The sequence below is a fragment of the Diadema antillarum genome, unplaced genomic scaffold (assembly GCF_040938485.1).
Source record: "Diadema antillarum isolate AM-2024a unplaced genomic scaffold, OU_Dant_1.0 seq00000248_RagTag, whole genome shotgun sequence".
NCBI lineage: Eukaryota > Metazoa > Echinodermata > Echinoidea > Diadematoida > Diadematidae > Diadema > Diadema antillarum.
The window spans coordinates 43,878-62,697 of NW_027271292.1; the positions used below are offsets into that span (position 1 = coordinate 43,878).

General features: G+C 38.0%; 1 protein-coding gene across 1 annotated transcript in view; it reads right to left on the bottom strand.

Moving 5' to 3' along the window:
- Nucleotides 1–3,149: 3,149 nt before the first annotated feature.
- LOC139729668 (gelsolin-like protein 2) overlaps nt 3,150–18,820 on the bottom strand; it is a 31,661-nt gene continuing 15,990 nt past the window's right edge. The window contains exons 5-11 of the mRNA XM_071640595.1: nt 17,451–17,578; nt 16,266–16,374; nt 14,968–15,078; nt 14,192–14,358; nt 12,689–12,767; nt 10,674–10,769; nt 3,150–4,499 (exon numbers count right to left, since the gene is read on the bottom strand). Coding sequence (XP_071496696.1) covers nt 4,410–4,499; nt 10,674–10,769; nt 12,689–12,767; nt 14,192–14,358; nt 14,968–15,078; nt 16,266–16,374; nt 17,451–17,578 — 780 coding nt within the window. The 3' untranslated portion in view covers nt 3,150–4,409. The remainder of the gene's footprint in view (nt 4,500–10,673; nt 10,770–12,688; nt 12,768–14,191; nt 14,359–14,967; nt 15,079–16,265; nt 16,375–17,450; nt 17,579–18,820) is intronic.

Below are 18,820 nucleotides of genomic sequence, written 5' to 3' on the forward strand. Positions count from 1 at the left end.
ATATATATATATATCAATAACAATGTCACAATAGAGGAATGCATTAAATGCCAATTCAAAATCCGAATTTTCGGGGGCCTCCCCTTCGGCAGGGATGAAAGTGGATCCCTGCTGACAAAGGGGGAGGCACTCATAGTTTGTCTTTGAGTGCGCGCTCTACGTGTTCAGTTTTTGTTTTGCTTGGTTTTGATACCGTCATTGTCAAGACTCCTGAAGAAGGCGGAGGCCGCTGAAAATTCGAGGCGAATAAACTCATTTTTATTGGCCGAAAATGCATTACCAGTTTATTTCTTAACATGTATAATATATATGTATATATATATATATATATATATATATATATATATATATATATATATATTTATATATATATATGTATATATATATATATATATATATATATATATATATATATATTTATGTATATATACATGTATATATATATATATATATATATATATATATATATGTATATATACATGCATATATATAAACTGAACAATTGTGAAATAATTACCTATTCAGTTTTGTAGACTACCTTGTGGGTGATGCGCGTGCCACTTTTGCCAATTATTACGATCACGCGGTCAACGGTCAAGATCTCAGGGGGGAGGTCCAATGAGCCCCCCCCCCCCCCCCCCAGTCCTATATACGAGGCATCAAAATAGCCTAGTCTTTTTAGGGTTAAACCGGCCATTAACCCGAAGGATAATTCAACTTGGGGATAAATGCAAGGGATCATCTACATTCTGTTTGCGTTTATTACCTATTTTGTTACATATGAATGGTATTGTGAATTATTTAAAGATTTTCAAATTTTCGTTGCTCACCTCATTAATCTCCACAAGGAATAATGAACTTGAAATACGAAGTGAATGGTAGAAGAGAAATGAATTGTTTTTAAATTTTAGTATAACAAAATGTATATTTCATCCAAGAGGAAGAATATTGTTGTTTCACATCCAAAATGTCATGATTGATAACATTTCCATTGATATAACTGAGTCGACATCTTTTCTAGAGACTCTCTTTCATGAATCCCCTAACTGGACCAATTTATTGGAATTCCCTGAATCATGATTTAAAATCTGCTCCATCTGTATACTCATTTAAGTTTTTTCTTTTACAATCTTATAATGACGACTCGCAGAATCAGATTAGTTTATAGGCTTACTTTGTTACTCATCCGCAATATTGGCATTGCCGTTCTCTTTATTATTGTAACTATTGCTCAAGCCTTGATTTTAAGATTTTCTTTAACCTATACTTCGCAGTTGAAGGGTTTGTTCTACATTCGTTTTTCTTTTTCTCTTTCTTCCTCAAACCTCCGAGGATCGTCGTCTGTGTTGCATATTCCTGTCTATTTTGTTACCTCTTTATCACGCTATAGTCTTGTTTCCTCTTGTGTCGTCAAGTCAGTTTGTTTCTTGTTTTTCCTCCTATAAGTAGTCTTGTTGCTGTCCCAGTCCTGTTACATGTTCATTACTCTGTTTGTTGTTGTTTTATGTTATGTATAACTGTTTGTTCGTCTGTCTCTTAGGGGGCTGCCAAACTTTTTTGTGACGAACTTTTTGTGCGGATTTTTTGCTGTTTTCAATTCAATTTTTACATCGGGCTTCTAATACAAGAGGGGCCCACACTCTACAAGCTGTGTCTTTTTAGTGGGTCCCTCCGTTTTTTTTTTTTTTTTCACACAGTGCATATATTGAAAACTATTTCACTTTCGTTATCTTAGCAACTATTGCAATGTATCGCTACTGTTAAGTTTTTTTCCTATTATTGTTGTCTTCTCTGTACAATTGTATGCATTGCTTTTGTCACGTACGAAAGTGAGATTTATGTTTGTATATTGTGGAAAAAACGAATAAATATGAACTTGAACTTGAACTTGAACTTGAACTTGAACTGCCTGGAAGTACCACGTTGTAAGCCTTTGTCCTAAATTGTCAAGAAACGTATAGGTGTTTTATCCAAATTAAAGGGGATGGCTAGTAACTGATCAGTGGGTGTCAGTGGGAATGCTGGGGGATGATTGTTCCAATCCTTGTGGGATTCATTTAAGAGTGCATTATATATCTATTGTTGTGTGAAAATTATTTGCTTCAAAATGGTCTCATATTCAAGTAATGTGCAGTTTAACGGGCCGTTAACGGTCGCCTCGTCACTGTACAGGCATGCTAACCTGGAAACAGTAAACAATAAATGAATTAATATGATATGTCTGTATGGCATGTTTTTATATTTGTTTCATCGCGATCAAAGAAATGAGTGTGTTATATATCAGCATAATTATACAATATATATCCGCACAGAGTTTCAAATTCCTGTGTATATAGCAGGGCTTATGTATCTATGCGAACATTTACATATATATATATATATATATACATATATATATATATATATATATATATATATATATATATATTTCTTTCAATATATATGCAACCAACAATGCGGCACCGCGCACGTTCGGTACCCAGGGAACTATCTCTCACATTATATATATATATATATATATATATATATATATATATATATATATATTGATCTATACGTATATTATATATACATATATGTGTGTGTTTGTGTGTCTGTGTGTGTAAGCCAGTGAGGTAGCGGCTTTAAAGGGATCTACAGTTTCGGTCGAGACGTAACTTCTGATTTGTAACATTTTTCTTTTTCTTTTTCTTTTTGGCGAGATGATGAGAAACTTTTTATGAAATATGAACGGGCATGTAATTTCAAGAGGAATTCAGCGTTCATTTGATGAAAATGGGTTTTTAAATGGCTGAGATATCCACAAAAGAGTGATCCTAATAAAAGGTGGGGCTAAGCTTTTTTATTTCGATCGCTTTGGGTGCCTCAGCCACACCAAAACCGATTTTCATCAAATAACTTTGAATTCCTCATAGAATAGTATCCTCTGTACTATTTCATAACTGGTTTCCTGGTATCTCAAAATAAGTTAAAGCCAAATTCTCATCTCCACTAATACTAAACTATCCATTTAAATCGAAATCCATCCCAATTTGTATTTGTATTCAGAAAAAGCAAAAGCAGCTGTTGACTGCAAAAAAAAAAAAAAATTTGAACATATTTTCATCACCGGAAGACGTAATCATAAAGGAATAATCAAACAGCTCATATTTTTGATAACGTCTTGTTCTTTATTAAGTTCTGACAATTTCTACAAGCTTCCTGTATCCATGATATTCACGGCCTTTCTCTAAACCTTCTATGCTTTAGTATTTTTTCACAAAATGAAAGCCCTTTCAATCTTGACCTCGTGAAATATAATCTTGTAATTGCTACAAACAAGTACACGTATAAGAGAACACTGCCAATTTCAAAACAAGAAACACCAAAATGATACTGTAAGAATTGTGACATGACATTATGGAATAGAATCCCCAACCGCATTTTTCAGTTCCACCTATTTTGGATTCCAATACTCATGTATTGAAATACATTCACTAGAGTACGGTCTGTATTTAGTATTAAAATATGTGATGTCACAATTTTGCTAAGTTCTTTCTTGCATGGTTCTATGGCAAAAAATAAAGTTTACGATACTCCTACATTTTATATGTTGTTCCATACCAGTAACTGGTACGGACCTCGGCCGGAAAACGATACGCAGACAGAACGATTCAGATAAATATTCCAAATCTGTAAATATGAAACGATGACTGACAGGTAATCCTTCAAAATCCAAAAATAATGTGAGTTGCTGGTTGGCATTTAGAGAGTTGGTTTCACTCAACAAGGTTAATGACAATCATATTGTCCATCAGACACAAAATGGTGAGAAGGTGTGGCAGCTGGAAATTACTCACACCGATAAGAAAACGAGAGCAGTACAGAATGAGGATATTGTCGGCATCTTATACACTCGGCCGAAAGGCACTTGGTTTAAAAAAGAGAGTTGGATATTAATCAAGTACATAAAAGGCCTCATTAATCAGTAGGGGATGATGAATTCTTAGAAATGGAAATTTGTGACGCCATGTGTTAGTTTCTACAATCCCATATCGTACTATACACTTACAGTACATAATATATATGAAAATACCTACAACCGTGAGTTAAACAAATCAAGACAGGTGTGATGATTTGGAGATTTCTAATAAGTGCTAAGATTCTTGTCGCACCGAATATATAGGCTTGGATTTGCCGCTTTACGTTTAGTATAGGAAAAAAATATCGCATTTAGTTTATATTACAGAAAAAAAAATATAGGACAACTCAACTCTTTCCCACAAAAGCAATACATCTATGTTAGCCGTTGACGAATGACAATCTAACATTGCAAATATGATAAGAGCTTTCTGGCAATTTCTAGACTGTCTGCTTTGGGTGTATTTATTCTTCATAAACTTTCCATTCGAAGACCAGTGGCAATGGCTTTAGAAGATTGCATTGAAGTCGTCCTTCTCTTTGCCTTCCGATACAACAGTTACAGGCAGGAGAGGATGCGACGTCTTCATCAGGTAGTTCTGAGAAAAAGAAACAGAAAATAGATAGTATCGAATATAAAAGCAATAAGGATAACCATTTCAAATGATGTCGTCCATGAGAACATCAGGCATGACGTCATACCACATGAACCAAGGTGACATTGCAGCAAAAGAATGTAAAATGTGCTCTAACAGCTGGTGTCTATCAAGAGCCCATCTTCGGTAGGCAGCGGGAGTTACACAGTTTGTTCAGTTGTCTCCGGCTTGTGCCAAAAGGGTGGGTTGGGTGGTGGCGCGTCGCGTTAATGGGAACACCACCATTCGTCCAAAGCCCCCCCCCCCCCCCCCCGGGTTTTTGCCGAAAGGGTGCGTTCGGAGCGTTGAGTCGCGTCGCGTTGACTGGAACCCCACCCTTCGTCCAAAGCCCCCCCCCCCCCCCCCCCCGGTTTTGCCGAAAGGGTGCATTGGTACTTTTTCTCATGTAATATTAAAAGACGAGTTTTGAATTTATATGCAACCTTCAAACAACCATTTCAAAGAGGCTATCGTCCGGATCGGTTTACACTCTATTACCACTTGGTCTACAGCCAGTTGGTCTACAGCCAGTTGGTCTAATAGACTGTTTAATATCAGTTGGTCTAATAACCACTGTTGGTCATCATTTCGTCCAATTACTGTTTGGTCTAATTGTTATTTGGTTTAATTACTATTTCGTCTACAGTCAATTCGTATAGCCATTTGGTCTATTTTTGGTCTAACACCAATTTATATAATCAAATACCGATTTGGTCTATTATGGGTTGGTCTAATTCCATTTCGTCTAATCATCAATGGTCTAAAATAAAACCAAATTTGTCCAATATAAATTTGGTGTACACATCATTAATTTTGGTCCATTGCCCAGTTGGTCTACCCTCTGTCTATCATCATTTAGTCTACACCCATTTAGTCTAATAACCATTGATCTTATTGACATTTGGTCTAATAGCCAGCCTCCTGGTCTAATCAGGTACCATTTGGTCCAATCATCGTTTCGTCTATATGACCAACTGGGCTATTTTTTTTTTTTTTTTTTTTTTTTGGGGGGGGGGGGCTTTTTCTACGACAACGGACTACTCTCTGACCCTGCATTGAGGGAGAAAACAGATGTTCATACACATGAAATAAGATTAGGGTAAAGTTTAGGGTCCCTCACCCCTCCCCATGGTGCCAGGCCAGCACCCCCAGCAGCTGGACTATATATAGATAAGCCACTGACTATCCACATGATCCATGCCCTGTAATGTAAAACATAAACGGATATTAGACCAAATGGATATTGGACCAAATGAACATTGGACGAACTAAATATTAGATCCGGACGATGGCCTCTTTGAAATGGTTGTTTGAAGGTTAAATATAAATTCAAAACTCGTCTTTTAATAGTACATGAGAAAAAGTACCAACGCACCCTTACGGCAAAACCGGGGGGGGGGGGGGGGGGCTCTGGACGAAGGGTGGGGTTCCAGTCAACGCGACGACCCAACGCTCCCAACGCACCCTTTCGGCAAAACCGGGTTGGGGGGGGGGGGGGGGGGGCTTTGGACGAAGGGTGGTGTTCCCACTAACGCGACGCGCCACCACCCAACCAACCCTTTCGGCACAAGCCGTTGTCTCCCAGTCCCACGGATCTCTTTTCAGTTTAGGCAATGACATAGTGGGTGAAGGCCGCCTGACATCCATTTATGATTCTCTTATGTCTCATTCCATGATGGCTTTCTGCTGAGAGAGGACTCCAAATCACATTTTCAAGAATTGTTTGATGAAAATATGTATCATAATCTGTTAATTTTTTTTTTTCGGCACTCACCTAGCTCCACCCCTAAAAAGAATAAATTATAATTAAAAAAAAATCTTGTCTTTCGTGATGACATCGATTGCAATGTCAGTGGAAATGAGCATAACAATACCTAATGGTAAGCACCTTTGAATCGAATGGAAATGGTTTCAGGCGTAATGTTTGGGTTTGTTTTTTCTTCATATAAACGCCGTGGCTGCCGTAGGCCGAATCGCATTTTTTTTTTTACAATCACAGCGTATCATTAAGAACTAGAAATGTCGCTACGGCGACTGGTATGCCTCCGCCATTAATAGGTCTATAGTACAATGGCTTGACAATGTGTGATGACAGTTTCACACAACTGGCAAAATATTAAAATGACAGGTTTGCCACAAATGTGCTGAATGTTCACTTTTCTAGAACTAGGTTCAATTGGATGAATGATTAAAATGTCAGAGTACAGGTATTTGGGGAGCTGATGATTTTTACTTGACTTTTGACCCTTTTATGAGTTTATGCATTGAGTAATTTTCAAGGTAAATTTAGAAAAAGTATAATTTCAGTATCAAATGGTAAAATAGTATTAGCTAAACCTGGCCTTTAACCTTTGACCTCACAGTTCCAAAGAGAATCACTGTTAGGTAGAAAATGCATAAATATGTAAGTTTCATGATGATACCTTGAGTTACTGTCGAGATATGGAGGAAAAAGTGCAATTAAGCACTTTCACTTGACCTTTGACCTTTGACCTTTTGGCAAGAAACTTCCCACAGAATACATATTGGGTAATACTAGTACATGCATACATCAAGTTAAAAAAATCCTTCAGGCATTGCACAAATATAAGGAAAGTAGTGATATTTTGAGGAGTTGACCTTGACCTTTGACCCCTGACCTTTGACCCATGACCCCTAACTTCCCTAGATAATCACTGCCCATTGGTACATGCATATATACTAAGTTCCATGAAGATACCTTGAACCATTTGCGAGGTATGGAGAAAAACATGAAATTTCAACCTTTTTTTCACAAAATGACCTGTGACCTTTGACCCCGTGACCCTAAAATCCAAACAAAGTATTATCCCCCAGGATATACCCTCATACCAAATTTGATGTAAAAACATCACATGGTTCTTGAGATATAGACAAAAACAAAACGGGACGGACGGACGGACGTACGGACGGACGTCCCGAAAACATAATGCCTCCGGCCACTTCGTTGGCGGAGGCATAATTATTAAAGTGATAAGCATAAGAAAGTGTGATGTTTCATAAGACATTAGACAACAATACATTAAATGCGGTATTCTTTAAATGATTACAATTACAAAAAAAAAATAAAATCCACATACTACAAAAATAATGAGTCAAATCTTGATCGATATCACTCTTCTATCTCTTTCTATTACCTGACCTGATAACTTTCTTTTCTTGAATAATAATAGGATATGTAATAGCATATCATTAATAATCATCTTCAGTCCAGTTTGTAGGCATATGCATAAAACACAATAATTCAATTAATTCGTTTTGCACCACAAAATACAAATGTCTATTGAAGTACATGATGTATATCCATAAAAATCGCTTTACTCTCTTTTAAGTGTTGCTCTGCAGCTCCTAGACCCCTGGAAGACGCATACCTGATGTTGCTGGCACACACGCACACCCGCACACACACATACGCATCTATGATGGAAACTGAGGACCTGTTTTAACCATAAGAATTTTACCGCATAACCGAGGACCTGTGTGTCAGTAGGACTCTTGTCAACAGAGGACTCATTCGTATATTACCATCCAACCGAGGACTTATTACAATAATGCTAATCGAGGACCTACAAACATGTACCCCTACATGCAAAAGCATGCAAAAAGACCGTTTGAAATGGTCTGCGTACCGAGGACGTCCTCGGTTCTCTGTGTGTCCTCGGTTTAAATGTAAAGTTCGTATGTGTGTCCTCGTTATACACCATGGGTAAGTGCACCCAAGTACAGCACACAAATGCACTCACAAAAATTCACACACGTCATGTACCCATTTTGCCCTACTTCCGTATATTCTAACGGGTCCTACCTAAGCTTGCACATATGCCTATAATACCAGATGTATAATGTATGTTTCATGACTTTTCTTCTACTTTTTCTGTATGAATGACAGATTTCATTTTTCCCTTATAATTTATCTTCTGTTGAAACGTGTTTTTGCCTTCTCTTCAGTCGTGTTCTCCTCACTTTAATTTCCGTAATATTATAGTTGCCTCTTTCAATCTCTCTTCTCCAACTTTTCTTGTGCTGATGTATGCACGTGTAATGTCATTATTCTCTGTCCGTGTTTTACTACAGATGCTCACAGCCTTCTTTCCTGGTAGGCCTTACTTGAATCATTGCAACATTACCAGTCTTAGGATTCCTTTAATGATAATTCTTTCACAATAATGTTCTTGATATTTCTGGAATACGATGGGGCAATGCCTCCAGTAGTGCACCCGCTGGCATGGCTAACATTTTTAATGATTTCTTTTCTCCAATTGGGACAAATCTTTCGCAAAACATCGCTTCATCTACTTAACGATTTAGTGAATTTTTAGATACATGTAACTCCAAAGTAATTATTTAGATCCCACATATAAGGAAGAAATCATTTAGATTGTTGCTAATTTGAAAGAAGGAAAAAGCCTACGATATTACGGAATTGATATTTATCTCTAAAAAACAGAAAAAATATATACTTAATTCTTCACATAGTAGATCCTTTGGTACACTTTATAAACGTTTCTCTCACAATTGGCTTGTGCCAAATAATATGAAGATCGCAAAAGTTATTCCATTTTATAAGAAAGGGGAGAAGGACGATGTCAATAACTATAGACCTATATCTTCACTAACTTCAATTTCTATAATTTTTGAAAGAAAAATGTACATCGGAACAGTAAACCAACAGTCAATGATATAATATTATTTTCTAACTTTCAATTTGGATTCAGGTGTGAAAATCACAGCACTATGCACGCGCTACTTACCTTTGTTGAGAAAGTCACACATGCACTTGATACATGCTCACACACAACAGATATTTTATAGACTTCTCAAAAGTCTTTGACACAATCAACCAAAAAATACTTCTCACCAAATTGTCTCATCACGGTATATACGGAAAAACCTTTCAGTGGTTCACAAGTTATTTAACTAACAGACCTCAATACGGATATACACGCAAATGGCCTTGACTCCCGAATGTGGTGTCCCACAAGCTTGCTAGGCTCATTGTTATTCAAGTCTTACATCAATGATTTTCATACGACCTCGGACAAACTCTCATTTATATTACTTGCAGACAGCCGATTTTATAATTTTCTAATCACTTCCGACAAATGAATATTATATGGTATAATCTTGAAGTATACTGTAGTTCCTTATTCACTTCGTTATATGTAAGATTAGTGTAAAGACATAAAGTCGAGTTATTATGATATTCATTTCATCAATCTTTGCGCAATTTTTATTCGAACATTCCCGTGTCAGTACCAGTATGTACCGCTCATCTGTTACAAAAAGGGACGGCGAAAGGTGAATACCATCATAAAGACATTATTTCCTGAGAAAGTGGCTGGTCATTACGCAATGACAAAGGAATCGATTGTCTTCCTATCTGTGGGGCAGCTCTAGTTTGGCACATACTTCAAATATTTTTTTTTAGTTGCGACATCAAACAAAAGTTAAAACTAAATAAGATTGTTATGACTCCACTCCTGAACCTCCTTGGTTTCACATGAGTTTTCTTATATAGAGCCTTATAAAAAAAAACACCTACTGAATACGCCTATACATCAACGTTATGCTAAAACCATCAAGTCACGCTCATGGCAACACCAAAATTACGTCAATATCACAATCATGCCATCACGGTCAAACCATCACTGTAACATCATAATTGTGTCATCGCAATCAGGTTTCCCTACCATCGTAATTTTACCGTCCTCATGTAACCCTGTAAACCTTATCATTATGGTTTCCCCACCATCATATTCTCATGACATTATTGTTTCCTCATCATGTTACTAGGAGCACTTTGGTTTCTTCATGAAAATGTTTCTCTTATCATTACGATGTTCTCATCATTACGCTACCTTCATCATGATTGTTCCCTCGTCATCCTCAAAATTCCGGTACACCCACCGTCATATCATCCAACCATTAGGATTTTCTAACTATTTCATTCACGATGTTACCTTCAGCAGCATGCTACCGTCACTGTCATGTTACCCTCGCCACCATGTTTTCATCATCACGTTTCCGTCACCATATCATGGCCATTATCATCATCACTATCATGTCATCGTCATCATGTCAATATCAGCCATCATCAGTGACTTGTCTAACAGGTCTTACGTGTGCATAGGTCATGCAGTTCCTCCGTTCGTCAATGGAAGCACCTTTTCCAACCCACACGTACAAGTGTTTGCATGTGTCCACGATGAAGACATCCTGATCACAAGAAAAGTACGGAGAAAAAGAAAACTGCTGTTATGTTACTGCCTCTTAACGCACTGAAATTTGTCCTTAATTAATGGTGGTTTTCATGACTAACATTTCAGTCGTCACAGCGTCTTCGCAGTAATAATGTGTTCCGTGCAATCCAAATGTACAATATATATGGACGTCTATTGACGCCTTTTGGCTTGTACATAACCAAATCACTACCATGGAACTTTTTTTTATTTTTTTTTCTCCACCCTGTTAAGCCCCACCTCTTAAAAAATAATTCTCCAGAGCGATCACCTATATTCATATTCCAGCTGTAACATCAACCTCCTGTAGCACTTAAGCTGAACAATAGACACATTAATGTGTCTTACCACTCACTGCTGCGTCAAAAATTTGTCAAACGTTTGCATAAAAAGAACATGTGATGCTGTCATATGGCACATAACTGTATCTATTGTTCAACTTAAGTGTTACAGTAGAATGACGTCACAGCTGGAATATGAAGAAAGATGATCTGGAGGACTTTTTAGAAGTGGGGCTTAACAGGATGCAGAAAAAACTAAGAAAAGAAACATTATACATAGTAATGCGTATTTTCATGAAGTATTTAGTGATTTGGCTATGTACAGACCAAAAGACACCAATATAGGTTAATATACATTTGACTAAGTACACTGTAATGAGTAACAGATTGTCTTAATGACCTGACTAATAGTACGTTTAAATGGACCAGGACAGAAATGATTATTAATGAGTTACTTCGGTGGTTGACTGAGACTATGTCTGATTTCCAAGCACCCACATTATAATACCTTCATACACTTATTGTCCTCTCCTTACACAGCATGTAATCAAACATTGAACATTCTATACTCAAGGGAACAGCTAAATGCTCTGCAAAAATAGTGAGGTTAACTTGACAACATGAAGTGCCTCTTTCTGTTTTCGATGTGTGTATAGCATGCATATGCTGTAAGTGTATGCACGTGTGCGAGTCTGCGTGTAATTTAAGGGAAATATACTGCAGAACAGATATACATTTAATTTTGCCCCCTATATCCCTTGGTAATTCTACATGCCATATCAAATGAATTGAACATGAATACCTATAAACCATAAAATAATATGTCAGCAACAATACAACAAATGCACTAGAAAAACATTTATCTTAAAGCAGAAAACGAGCGGTCTTCGTCGGCAACTGCAGTATGCTAGAATGCAACTGCATTTTTTTTTAATTCTTCTGACTTGTCATTTTTCGTTCATCTCAAGATGAAACACGTTTGCGCTCTATTTGTAAATCAAATAATCTATCGTGTTACTGTAAACTATGGTAGTAGCGTTATTCTTTCCATATTGCTATACCTATGAGACTATGACAGGGCTCCACACTAACTTTTTTTTTTTGGTGGCCGAATGGGGCCACCAAAATCATCAATTTCAAATTTTTGGTGGCCCGAGGGAAGAATTTGGTGGCCCGAAAAAAACCCAATAAAAAACATTGAGTCACTGCATGCATTTATACATTTCCGGCGCAAAAAGTTACGAATTCATTGACATACTTTTAAAAAAATTTTGGTGACCTGAGGCGGGCCACCAAATTTGCCCTTTTTTGAAATTTGGTGGCCCGACTTTCATTTTTGGTGGCCCCGGGCCACCGGGCCACCGTTAGTGTCGAGCCCTGCCTATGACTTCCATATAAATGATTGAATAACCTCATTTAAACAGAATAATTACATGTCATTATGTTCACTTACTTCCCGGGGCACTAGGTGCAAATCAGATATTGAGTCCAATAGGTATCAGGAGGAGAGGAATAAAATCCCCCCCCCCCCTTTTTGAAATTAGTGGCCAATTGCATTAGATTAAGTCCTGGGTGTTTATTAGTTTAACATGAGATCGTCATGATTTTGACTTACGTTGCTGTCAAGATCAGCTTTGCTCAGCTCATTTTCAGTCACAAGAGTGAACTCCATCTTGCCCCCTGCATCACTCAACCTGGCACGATTTAAACCACAAAGAAGCATTCTCTCACTTATTATGGTACACAATGTCAAAACGAAACAAAAAAAAAATATCTCCTTTTACATCGAAAATCACATTTTGGACAGGCTGCAGTAAACCTGTGGGCTGTTAATTGCATATGGGGTGTTAATTCGAGAAGTCATTGTCCAGCTCCTTCAGTGTGGTTCTTAAAGCGTAAAGATGTAATGTGAAAAAAAGAGAGTTGTATCGACAAAGTGTACAAATGTGAGAGGGCTAAACAGCATTGCGAGACCGATTTGTTCTTTTCCCTATTGGGCGAGTAAGGGACGGGTTTTTTTTTTCGTTTTTGTTTTGTTTTGTTGGTTTTTGTTTTTGTTTTTGTTTTTGTTTTTTGCTTTTTGGGGGGTTGTTGTTTTTGTTGTTGTTTTCTCGATAAGGACATAACTCTTGCTGTCATTGAGCCAGATGAGGGCGCTGTCACATCGATGCCATTTGCTAACACACAACAATCGTTTAACAGACTTGAAAATTTGCAAAGACGTATGTCGTACAAAGCTTCCAGTAATGATCGTCCGTTGACAAAGTGTATATAAGTCACAGACTAATCAATGATAGCCGAATATAACAAGAATTTAATGCAAACCGTGATAAGGCAAACGCCAAGTTAATAATAATATTGCAATTTGTGATAGTGTTCTTTTATGTGAGTTCATTGACCTTGCCCGACAAAATTTGAAGTTGACTGGCATCTTTAGGTGATGTATAACTGTGGTGTGAATTTGGTGGTCATGGCAAAATATTATGTGTGCAGTGCTTATCAGGTGAAGTTCATTGACCATTTGACCTTTGAACTTGATGTATTTCACCCATATTCAACCTTTGTGTGAGTTTGGTGGTCATAGTTCAAATCTGCGGAAATTTATCGAGAGTACACCACAATACTGTGAGTACAGTAGTTATCAGGGCAAGTTCATTGACTTTTTGTCATTTGACCGTGTCGGAATTCTCTCATATGTCATTGAATAAATATCACGGAACCTGAACCTGATATTCGAACTTGACCGGAATATTTACGTTATGTACCTGTGGTGTGAGTTTGATGGTCATAGCTGTGGTAAGCTATAGAAAGTACACCAAGTTGTTGACGACGACGACGACGACGACGGAAAGTGACACCTATGTCTCGCTTCTGCTACGCAGGCAATACAAAAATGGCAGTGAAACCAAAGTATATAAATTCATTTGTAACCCTCGCCCCAATTTGATATGAATGGTGAGGGCACTTCTTTATGTCAGCCACTTCCTTTCTTCTATCACTTTCTTCTACACGTGTTCTGTCCAACACGAAAGAAACACAATCTATCAGTACTGTTCTGCATGTAGGAATTCACTCCTTAAACTACTCATTTCTAGAGTCCTGACGATAATCTTCTTGCCTGTACATTGCCCTAGGACTGTTATCATCGACTTCGCTTTCCTGTTCGATGTCGACATCAGGCAGGAGACTGTTGAAAGGGTGGGTGGACGGGAAGTCGCCTTCGTCCAATGACTCGCTTTCTGCCTTCCCACGCTCGCTTTTCAGAGTAGCGATATGCTGGGTGGCCTGTTGTAATGCAAAACAAACAAACAATTTGATACAAAAGCTAATAAAAACAAAAACAAACACGGAGTAACAGTGACATGCTATTGCAAACTGTGGACATCTCTCGAATATGGGCTGTATACATCTTTCTTGGTATGTATGAAAAGTAGTCGTAACAAGAAGACCTTTGGGGTCTCGCGCACGTGCACCGGAGTATCGCAAGTTCAGTTGCACGCATTCATGCTGACTACAGAATCCATCATGCGGTTTTCAAGAAGGATGGAGGACGCAGGACAAACGACGGACGACGAATGACGGACGACGAACGACGCAATTCGAACGATGAGTGACAGCAATAGCTCATTTTTATAGTCTTTGGCTCAGAGCTTTAAAGCATGACGGTATGATAAGATACATAGAAGCTAAAGCTATGGAGTACACGCTAGTTTTCCATCTTAAACATTGAATGGCGTACTAAAGTTCAAAGTTCACATATCTGTTTAGCTTGGGACTGACTCTATGTTTCAAAATAAACAAAGAAAAATGGCAGTAGAAAAGCTCAATAGATTGTGAAACCGTAACTCGTTACACGCAAGTGAAATTATTTACATTTCACGACGTTGCACACACCTTGAACTTCTCATCCTTGTTACAAGATGAACCAATCCAAAGGTAGAGCTTGAGCCCTGCATCCAGAATGAACACGTCATCCGACTTCAGCGACTTCTTAGAAAATGGAACCTGCAAAACACAATCACATGCAATGAAATAGCGCATGCTTCGCCTTTGGACAGCATATTTGAAGAAATCTGAATTCCATGGGAAGTCTTTTTTTTCAGATCAAGAGTAATGGATTACCGTTAACAGCTAAATTCATTCAAAAGAAAATCAAATGGAATGCAAATTCTTATTGACTTGTATTGATTTATGATACCCTCAACATCACTTATGTGGTACAACGAAAATCAAAGTAAAAGTTTTCTATTTTTCTTCGAATTTCTAAGTAGATTGCGCCACAAAAACCTTCCAAACCAGAATCCTACTCCTGACCTCATCTGCCAATCCTTGCTATAAAGTACTCGTGTGATTAACAAATGACTTTGAAATGCACCGTTCCCTATACACTAAACATAACTCGCATATTTCCACGATATGTATACTTCTAGCCGCATTCACACGTACAAAATAGCGGGTATTCTATCAAACCGAGTGCCCTCCAAAACTCGATTTTTTTTTTTCATCCGTTCAGACTCTCCAAATTAGCGGGTTTTTGCAACCGTTTACACACGTGTACACGTAACCCGCTAATTGCCGATCGATAAATTGGTAAAACGATTGTTCTTGTGCTTCACAGTGGCGTGGAGTGCATAGGCCTACTGTTGTGCTGTTCGCTTTGCATAATGAGATATAGAAACTCGAGTTACTAAGCCCGACCGTTTACACGTACCGCCGAGTCAAAATTAATTAGCGCGTTAATTCAGAAATAACAGCAAGATTTCTTGGGCTTAGCATCGCGCTGCTGATCGCGCTAAAAAATATCGGGGGTTTTTTGTGTCCACAAGTGCAAAAAACTAGCAGGTTACGCAACCAGCTCACTTGGTTGCTATACGACGTTTTTTTTTTTTTTTGTTTTTTTTTTCGAATCACTGCAGATAACAACTCACTACCATTTCTCAAAAAAGTCAGTATTTACGGCTAATTATTAGAAGACGTCAACGCCATCGATACTTGAACATTCTTCACAGCACTACCTGCTGCTTGATTCATTCCAGCTGACCCACTTAGCTCTTTTGTCCATGTTGGAGTTGTCAAGTCATAAATATTATTATCTTGAAAGGCATATTTTGTTATCCACGTCCACCATCATTAATTTTCCACATCGGTATCGATAAGATGTCACTTTCTATGTTCCTTCTCTCCAGCCATACCTCTTTGACCTCAATGTGTTTCCTGTCGCCCGAGAAATGGAGGAGGCGAGACTGGTACTGTGTGGGAGTAACTCGCTTGAAGCCTGTGTCAGCCCCGCCTTTCATTATCCTTCACAATGGAGATAATAAAAACATTTCCTATGTTTACAAGTTATCTCAGTGGAACGTGAAACAAAGTCTACTTGTTCCCTAGCACTACCTGGCCAGGGCATAGTACAATGCTATCATCGCTGTAGCACGCTGGTCAGCATCCACAGACATATTATAGAGTATTGGCATCAAAACAACATCCCAAGAGAATGTTTTGTTTCAAAAGTCAAGGGTAATATTGTCTTCATGATGATACTATTGTCTCTATCAATTTTGAGCATTATTCCGATGCAAAGCAATCGGGAAAATGAATGCTCATTTTCCCCTAACTCGTTAGTTCAGAATTTCAGTACTATGTCAGTTCTTTTATCATCTTATTACTACACTATTTTTCCTACACCGTAAATGTCCATCGGTGTAGTATCATGTCAGAGTAAGAATACCATCCATCCATTTAATACTTCTGCATGTTTAATGTAGATAATAAATGTCACGCTAGCTAAATCAAAACAAGTTCTTTTTATGAGATATTGTGATTAAACAACATTTTGCCGTATTGGTTAGGAATGAAAAAAAAAAAAAAAAACCTTCACTTTTAAGATCTGAAAATGGGAAATCACAGCGATACATCGAACATCTGTCTGTTTGACACACGCTCAATTCTATCACAAAAAAAAAGCCACAAGGTTGTTCTTCAGGATTCCTTATTTTGCCATTACAGTGAAAAACAAACTCTCGTATCACGTGACTAAAGCTAACATGCATGGAAGGAAAACAGAGTGGTTTTGGGTAAAGCTTACTCCGTGCATGGAAAGAAAACAGAGTGTTTATGGATAAAGCTTACTCCATGCATGGGAGGAAACCATGGGTCCCGTTTCATAAAGTTGTTCGTAAAGTTACGAACGACTTAAGAACGACTGGTGATCAGTTCTGATGTGCTATATACTTTTCAGAATTTCAATAATCCAGCATAAGAACTGATCGCCAGTCGTTCGTAACTTAACGAACAGATTTATGAAACATCCCCACAGTGGCTCTGGGTAAAGCTTACTCCATGCATGGAAAGAAAACAGAGTGGTTCTGGGTAAAGCTTACTCCATCCGAGGGAAGTAACTCTTGAAGAGAGCACTCTCGTGATTCTGCACTTCTCTATGCTGGACGGGCTTGTCATCCAGCAGTGTGTCTAGCTCCACAGTCTTGTATGCTGCAGTGCCATATTCATCCTATATATACGTGAAGAAGAAGTTTTAGTTTTCAATTCGTGATGAATGAAAATATAGGATCTGGGATTAGTTCTGTTAAATCTTACGGTATCGCATAGTTGAAGGGTATCCAAATGGTGTACATGTGAAGAGCTCATTCCCTCAACAGGAAGATTGGTCGTAGAGTTTGAAACCAAAATTAATTAGCTTAAATGTTTCATTCATATAACGTGAAAATGGCCAACATACATCGACAACATAATTATCTTCTTCTAGTACTGGTTAGTTGAGGATAATCCTTTTAAAACAAAGAAAACACATTATTCAGCTATCTAGCACTGCTGAACAACAGAATGGAATTTCGACAGGAGCTCTCGTGCTTTGATTAGATGCACAAGAGAAGAATTTCGTACAAAAACAATTTTCTCTCCTTAATCTGCAACTCTGTCAATCTTTACAACATTTGAGTGTTTATTGGTGACTATGTCCGATTTCAGGGTTTAGAGGTGAAGATCTAAACTACCGAAAAGCATATGACAAGACTTCTTTGCAGCAAACTTGATAAACGTTTCCATGAGATGGCATCAATAATGGGAAAACGTTGAGACGACATCGAATTTGATTGTCCTGGGAACATGCGACAAGAGCTAAAGTAAAGACAAGATTTCCGAGTATCACAAGTTCACCTTCCATGCATTCTTGCAGACTCTTAAATGAGAACATTGGAAACTAATATGGTGGGGGTAGCTTTGAGAATGGGGGCATGGTGTCCATTTACATATTCCATCACACTGGTAAAGATACCTGCCAAGTACACTGTACTTTATAGAACGTTGGATTATGCAGCTTGGGAAAAAAGACTTAAAGCCCTATCACTTTTGATTAAAACTAGAGAAAAATATTATTTGATATTCATTAATTTAGGAGGTTGGGATCCTCTGGGGCCCCAATGGAAAGCATGGTGCCCATTCAAACACTTTGAGATCTTATCCCTATGGGAATGCTACTTGACAAGTTTGGTGAAAATCCATTGTGTTGTTTTCAGCAAAAAGATGAAAATTTAGGCCAACATTTGGACCCCCCTCCCCCATCCCATCCCGCTTCCTTGGGTCCCAAGGGGGTGGGGTGGGGGGGGGGGGGAGGGCACCCCTGATTCTCCCATGAACAAACTTGAAACAACAGTCATCAATATACTGACTCATTGTATTAACTTAGCTCAATCCCTTCCAGTTCTAGAGAAAATCTGTAAAGATTCCTTACAGG